The sequence below is a fragment of the Terrapene carolina genome, unplaced genomic scaffold (assembly GCF_002925995.2).
Source record: "Terrapene carolina triunguis isolate 2854851 unplaced genomic scaffold, T_m_triunguis-2.0 Scaffold35022, whole genome shotgun sequence".
In the NCBI taxonomy this organism is placed as follows: domain Eukaryota; kingdom Metazoa; phylum Chordata; order Testudines; family Emydidae; genus Terrapene; species Terrapene triunguis.
In genome coordinates, this window is record NW_020699373.1 from 10,700,733 (window position 1) to 10,708,304 (window position 7,572).

Consider the following 7,572-nt stretch of genomic DNA (forward strand, 5'->3'; position numbering starts at 1 on the left):
CAGAGTTTACAGTCTAAGCACCTGACCCAGGGATTATGTCCCGCACAGCCCTGCGCACATGGTTGGCATGTCATCCGCAATCTAACCGCCCCGGTGCCTCTCGCCCAGCCCGTGGCGCTCCCACCGAGCCCCGCCCCTGGCCACGCCCCGCCGGTGCTGGCGGAGGGCCCGAGCGGGCAGCACCAGCCGGAGGAGGCGGAGTTCCTCCCTCGCTGCCGCGGCGGCTACATTGTATCTTCCGCGTCCGGCCCTGCGCGGCGGCTGGGCGTGGAGTTCGCGGCTGGGTTCCGGCCCCGCTCCGCCGGGCTGCAGCGGGCGGGGGCGGTCGCGGTCTCTGCTTCGGGCCGCCAGCGGCTGCCTGGGCCCCGGGGTCCTTGCCCGCCTACTGCCGCCGCCGAGCGCAGCCATGTCGGCCGGGGGCGGCGGGCTGGGGACCCCCCGGGCCCTGCCCTCCTCCGGGCCCCGGGCGCTGCGGGACATGCCGCACCCGCTGGCCGCTTCCAGCAGCGAGGAGGCGGCCTCCGAGCTCACCCCCAGCCCGGACCTGCTGCTGCCCCGCAGCTTCGCTGACAAGGTAGGGGCCCGGCCGGGCTGGGGTGCGGGGTACTGGGGAGGGTGAATTGCGGGGCTTATTTCCCTGCCGGCTGCATCGCTTGTATCCCGGAGCTGGCTCTGCGTGCACAGGAGCCCCCCGGCCATGCTATTGACACATCAGCAGGGGCGCTGGGCTGCTTCCCCCTCCACACGCCCCCGCGTGGGTTCGGGTCGCGCCCGGGAGTGTGGTCGGAAAGACGTGAGTAGCAGGCGAAATCCCAGCAAATCCCCCCCCCCCCCCGGTCTCTCGTTGTTTTGGCTGCTGGTTAAACGGGCAGGATGTGATCAATGCTCCTCTTCTGTTCAGCGTTCGGCCTTTATTGCTCATGAGGGATGAGGGATCGATCCCTGCCTCGCGAGGTGGAGGCTGGAGCCCAGCGGGGAAAGCGCTGTGCCGCTACTATCCTTGCTTACCCTTAGGCTTGTCATCCATTTGAATGTGATCCTCTCCTCTGGAGCTGCTTTCCTTGCCACTTTCCCTTCTCGCCATAATCCTATGCCAGGTCGGCTGTGCTGTCTCCACATCCCCTCTCTTTCCAGGCCTGTGTGCGTGCATACTAGGAGTCTAGGTGTCTTGAGAAGTGCTACGTTTCTAAATAACTTGTGACTCTCTCCTCTCTCGAGGGAACTTGGAGCAACATGGATTGCTTTCCTGGGCAGACCTGGCATTATACCGGCGTTGCTTGTTCTTGCAGTGGTTAGGTATTTCTTATTGAGCGTGCATGCAGGTTTTTTTTTTTTTTTTAATTGTAGTTGAATAAAGAAATCTGGTCAGATTGGATAGTTGTTATCAGGGCCGGCTCCAGGCACCAGCTTCTCAAGCAGGTGCTTGGGGCGGCCGTTCCCGACAGGGGCGGCAGTTCCAGGTATTGGGGCAATTCGGCGGACGGTCCCTCACTCCGCCTGGGAGTGAAGGACCTCCCGCCGAATTGCTGCCGCAGATCGCGATCGCGTCTTTTTTTTTTTTTTTTTTTTTGGTTTTGGTTGCTTGGGGCGGCCAAAACCCTGGAGCCGGCCCTGGTTGTTATGCCTTGGGCAGCTTGTGGGGGTGGGCCTGAAGCTTTCTCAAACTAAATTTATCAATAGATCAATATAGGGCCTGGTCCTACAAGGTGCTGCACGCTTCCTGAACTCTGAATGGCATCCTCCGCTCTCATTGACTTGTGCAGGATGGGGCTAGGTGTCAACAGTTACAAATCTGCCGTCTTTTGTTCTGGAGGCTTTGTGGCTGCCCCTGGCTTTGTCTAAATCCACATGAGTGGAGCTCTCTACAGGGCAAGACTGAGGTGATCTGGAGCCCTGGGCATACCCTTTTTGCCCTGCCATGCTTCTCATTGCGGGGCAGCGGTCATCCCTCCCCATACAAGAGCTGTCTGGTGCCACTGCTCCTCTCTGTAGATGAGGCTTCTCCCTTATCCCTGATCCACCATTCATTGTCTCCGAGGGGGATGGTGCCTCCCCTGGAGGAGAGGGGACTTGCCCACCTGAGCCGAAGTCACCCTTCTGTGACTTGACCAGCAGGCAAATAGTTGACCTGTAAGTTATCGAGGTTAGGCTTTGGGGTTGGCACCCTTTGAGATGGCGTGGGGCAGCTCACACTTCAGAGCTGCGTAGTAGGTTGTCAGTGCACTAAGGTGGACGTTACTGCCTTGGTTTACCTTCAGGTTGTGAACTAACATGTCTTTGCATCCGTAAGGGCTGGAGGCTCCGGCCTTGGCTCCACCAAGGACATTTGCATGAAAGTAACTGTAGTGGTGCAAACTCAATGTGCTGCACCAGTATCGCTGATCCCAGTATGTTACTGGTGTAAGTCCTGCTCTGAGACACAACTACACTGGTGTGAACTTCCCTAGTGTAAACAGGGCCTTAAACTCGGTCCTTAAATTCTGGAGTGCAAGCAGGTGCACATCTTTTTAAGAGGCAGCTGAGGGTCAGGTGAGCTTCGTCACCCTGATCATTGGGGTGTGGGGGGGGGGTTGGGAGAAGGAGGAGAGGGCTCTGCCCAACAGTAGCCTCAGGCCAGCTGACAATATGCTCGTAGGAAGCAGTGCAGGTGAATCCACCTGTGCTGCTGGAGTCATTTGTGTAGGGTAGGGATGAGTGCTAGCTGCTGAAAATGCCGTGTGTGTGATGGGGGAATAGATGCTCATAGTAATTGGCCTTATTCAAAGCTTGTCTCTGAGTTAAAATATTCTGACATCAAAGCAGTGGAGAACAGCAGACTCAATTAGCTCTCTATCTGAACGCCATATCTTTGGTATAATCTCTCAAATAAAAAGGGATGCCCTGAGCCTAAAAACCCAGTAGGTCAGACATGAGAAAAGAGCCGAGATGCTCCAGTATCTGGAGAAGGATTTGGCAGTAAAATCCAGAAGACAATGAATCTGAGAGCATATCGTCGGGGTGTTCTGCCTTTCTGTCCCAGAGCTCTCCCTCCTCTGTTTAATGTTCACAGAACTGGCAGGAAAAACTCGACTTCCCTTTTGCAAGAATATAGGGGCTTTCTAAATAAGCAGCATCTCACTCTAATCTTATGGTAGTAGTAAAGTTTAAACCGCTTGTGCGGTTAATGCCCATTCCCAAAACACTTCAATAGGTTAAATTTAATGCCTGCTGGCTTGCCGACTGGCCTGATTGTCTTAATCTTTGGCTGTGACTTCATCTCTTGGCAGGCTAATTCACTGGCTTGAAAAAATGGGTAAGAAGATGCAAGTGTGGTTGAACTCTGCTGCCATTCTGGCCTAGGTTCATAGCTCTTTCCACTACCCCTCTAACTACCATCTGTGCACAGAAGCTACATTTGTTTGCTCTTTGCCTCCTGCACCCCCAGCAAAATGCATTTGCCAGGTATGAAGTGCTATAATACTCTCCTCTGTATAAATTGAGATTGGGGTCCCAGTTCTCCCTGCTGTAAGTAGACACAGCCCCATTCAGTTAGTGGGCTTATGCCACAACTGAATTTAGCCTTGACTGTCTGCTCCATGTCAACCAGAAAAGCCCTACAATCCTGATGCCTATCTAGTAGAGGGATAGGACAATTTACTGAGTCCGCCTGAGGGGTTGGATTATGCACTTGTTTAGAACCTTTCAAGCAATGCTTCCTAAACCCTTTGAAAGCTCCAACCCTGCCATGTTGGCTGGACAGTACAGAGGAAACTTGCATTGCCACTGTTTTGTGCCCCACCCCAGAAGGGTTGTGTGCACCCCACACTCAGCAATGCTGCCTTAAAAGGTAAAGACAGACCTAGTTCTGTTTCCTGGAAGCTGGCAGAACTCTGTTCGTTGCCTTTATTTCCCCACAGTGCTCTTCTCCTTTCTTCTCTTTGGCAGAACTGGAAAGGACCAGGCTGCTGACAGATAAAGCTTCTAGTGAATTTGTTTAATGTGCAAGTTTCTGGAGAGTCAGTGGTAGCTCGTATACAGAGGGCACTGGGGTACCACGCCCACTGAAGTATGCAAAGTCACTTGTGTGACTAAATATGAATCGTGAACACCTCTGTGCTTGTGATTTGTATTTAGTAGCAGCCTCAGGGTGTGTTCTCCCTGTGGCACACGTACAGACGACACCATCAAATCTAATAAAAGGTAAGCCCCAGGGATTTTGAGTGGGGTCTGGAGTGTAGAGTCTACGGTCACTGCAGCCTGTAGCTTGAGTGGTGAATCCAGTGCCTCAGACCCCACTCAAAATCCCCCACAACGTCATTTCCTTATCAAGGAGCATCTAACCATTTGACCACCTCAAGGTCTCTTTTCTTGTGACTGGCCAAGTCTTGGTTCCATACGTTAGGATGGGACAAATTATAGTTTTATGCAGTCTGCCTTTTGGCATCTTTTTATCCCAGAGAATTGGGGTGATCTCCCTCTATTTGCACCTGAAGCAGCTTTGGTATGATGCTGTGCATCACTCAGGAGGCCAGCATTGTCAGCAGCCATTGATGCTAGGTATGTAAATTCTTTCACTCCCCTAAGCTCTCTGCCTATAATATCCTTTATGGTAGGTGGTCGTCCCCCAGTTATCAAAGCCTCGGTCTTATTCACGTTCACTACACGTCCTGCCTGCTGAAAATTGTGATGCTGCTGTTCAAAGTTGGCTTTCAGGGTCTCTGTCTTCTACACATATGACTGTCATCAGCAAACAGCAAGGTGTCTCCCTTCATATATTCTCACTTATCACATCTGTGACAACTGCTAACAAAAAAGACTCAGTGCTAACCCCTCATGCAGGCCAATGTTTACTGGAAACTCTCTCTGTTGTAGTCCCATTTGGTTTTGACTGTGCTAGCTGCTCCGTTGCACATCTCCTGGGTAAGATGGACCTATCCCTCAGGCACACCTCTCTGTCTCAAATTCCCATTTGAATTCTCTTGGTACACAATCATATGCCCTCTCCATGTCTATAAAGACCATACTCAGATGCTATCTCTCTTCTCTGAACTTCTCCATAAGAATTCTTAGAGGATTCTGACTGCAAGAAGCTGGGACTGGATGATGGGATGGGTCACTTGATGATTGCCCTGTTCTGTTCGTTTGCTCTGAAGCATTTGGCACTGGCCACTGTTGAAAGGCAGGGTACTGGGCTAGATGGACCATTGGTCTTACCCACTATGGACATTCTTATGATAAATATAGCATACATCGTACTTCTTCCTGGCATAAATCCTTACTGACAGTTTCAAACTTCAACCATTCCATGCAAATGCTTTTCAGTAATCATCTCCCATACTTTCATAGTATGACATCAGCTTAATTGGGTGATAATTAGAACACAGTATATTCTCTCCTTTGTTTAAAAATGGGCACCACAAAGCTTTTCACTCCAGCATTCTCTTTCTTAAGAATCGTTGAACAGACTTGTAAAATACTTGCTGCCTTCCCTTCCCAGTGACTTCAGTGCATCCACCCATACTGAATGTGGCCCTAAGTGCCTCTGCAACCTCTTCCTTCTGCATGCAATCTGTCAAGCCTGGTTTCGGCTTGCGTGGTGTTAGTTCCTTCCTTGGCTTCTCCTCATTCAGCACTCTTTCAAAATTATCACTCCAGGCTTTGTTGATTTTGTCATATACCATGTTCATTTCTAATAGAAGCAAACTGATTCACATCCCTCATTATTTTCTCTTGCCTTAGTGAGTTTGTAGATGCTCTCTTCTCCCTCATATCCTCCTAGTTGGTTATGTAGCCCATTGCAGGACAAATTTTTATCTGTTGCAACACTTCGGCTGGTTTTTTTTTGCCTCCATACGCCTCTTATCCTTGCTCAAGCCACTGGCCTGCCATTTGTTGACCTTGTTCTTCTCAATTGAAGCTCTAACTTGAAGAGTCCACCACCAAGTCTCCCTCCTTATCTTTTTTCAGCACCAGTTTAATCACTCTTAGGGCTTCATGTGCCATTTCCAGTTATGATAACTTGTGAATCCACAGGTGCTGTTCAATAATGTAACCACATAGCTTGTAAGAATGGAGCCTAGCTAGCCATGGTTGAAAGTCTTCACGAGCCTCTCACACTTTGTGCTGCTTTATCTGGCATCATCTCTGCAGTTTGGAGTAGCATAAAACAAACTTAGTTTTGCAAGTATCTTGAGCTATGTTGGAACAGGATTGCAGAATTGGTTCTCTACAGCCTCCGATGCCTATCTCGTTGGCACAGCTCCTTCATTCTGACTGATCTGTATGGGGGGGGGGGGAAAGAATCTTGGCTCTTAAAATAAGGTCTGTTAATCTCTGCAGCTTCTACAGTCTTGGCTGTCCAGTACACGTTTTCCTTTGTATGCTGCTGCTGCCTCCATAACTCCGAAACTGGGCCTTTGGGCACCAACCATCCCTGTCTCTCTGGCTCCCTGCAGTGAATCCATCTAAATCCGACTCCTGCAGAAGGCTGGTTCCTTGGGGGTGCAGTGCTCTCAGTAAGTATTTGCAGTGACATCAGGGAGCCTTTTCAAAACAAGGTCACAATTAGTTGGTCACCTGGCCTACGGAATCTGAAAGTCCTTAGGTTAGCAGAGAGCAGTCCCTGATCCGTGCTGCTGTAGAAACGATCACTGCTTCTTTTGTCTGTCAGTCCCAAGTCAGAGCCCCGCGTCTAAGAGCTCAGCTCCTAACACATCACCTGCCACCTCTTGTCTTTGTTCTCTGAACACCGCCATGCTGTATTCACATGATCAGCTCCCTCTGCAACGAGGTGTACCTTTTTGGTCAGTGGGATTGGTTCCCAAGGTCTCCCATTCAAATGTGTTGATTCCATTCCGGAGAGCCATAATGTACATATTTCTCAAATACCTAGCCTGATCTCCCATGTCCTAGGGGAAAAAATGAATAGTGGATAGTGATGCCAAGGTCATAGGTACAGAGCAATACATAGCACATAAAATGGTCACAGAAAATGCCTAGATTTGTCACAGATGCATACTTAACTGAGATTTTGGCATTTTTAAGGTGCAGACACCCAGTCACAACTCTTCTTGCCACTCTTTGTGCATATACATTTGGGAGGCACCCCCAAGTGAAGGCCTGGTCCATCTTCTAGTACAAAACAGTGTGCAAGTTTGTAGTGCTTTCATTTGTCTGCCAGACTTCACCCCCAACGCACTTGCAGGCTCCCAATGAGGGGCACTTTCTAAAACTTCATCGCTTTACTTCCAGTGGAATTATTGCTGTTTAACTGGCTTAGTAGGTTGTGGTTAGGGTAGGTACAGTATAGTCTCCATCCTTAAAACTGAGCTGTCTGCTCCAGACTCTCCTTGGGGTCTCTCCCTTCTTGGGTCTCTTGGTTTCTGCCACTTCTCTGTGGAATTCTTCTCTTCTCTCCCATCTCCCCCCCTCCCCCGCTTATTGGCTTTCTTTGTCATCCCTTGATCACTGTCCACCTCATACCTGAAGAGAAGCTTTAGGGTGAGATTCTCTGGCTTAACTCTGTTCCCATTGAAATGAACAGTAAAATTCCTATTGACTTCAATGGGAACAGAGTTATGCCAATGTGGAATG

At 50.1% G+C, this 7,572-nt stretch overlaps 1 protein-coding gene across 1 annotated transcript in view; it reads left to right on the plus strand.

The window, feature by feature from the left end:
• Window positions 1-268: 268 nt before the first annotated feature.
• Window positions 269-7,572, plus strand: part of LOC113405292 (sorting nexin-30) — a 47,631-nt gene continuing 40,327 nt past the window's right edge. Inside the window, exon 1 of the mRNA XM_026646348.1 lies at window positions 269-574. Coding sequence (XP_026502133.1) covers window positions 407-574 — 168 coding nt within the window. The 5' untranslated portion in view covers window positions 269-406. The remainder of the gene's footprint in view (window positions 575-7,572) is intronic.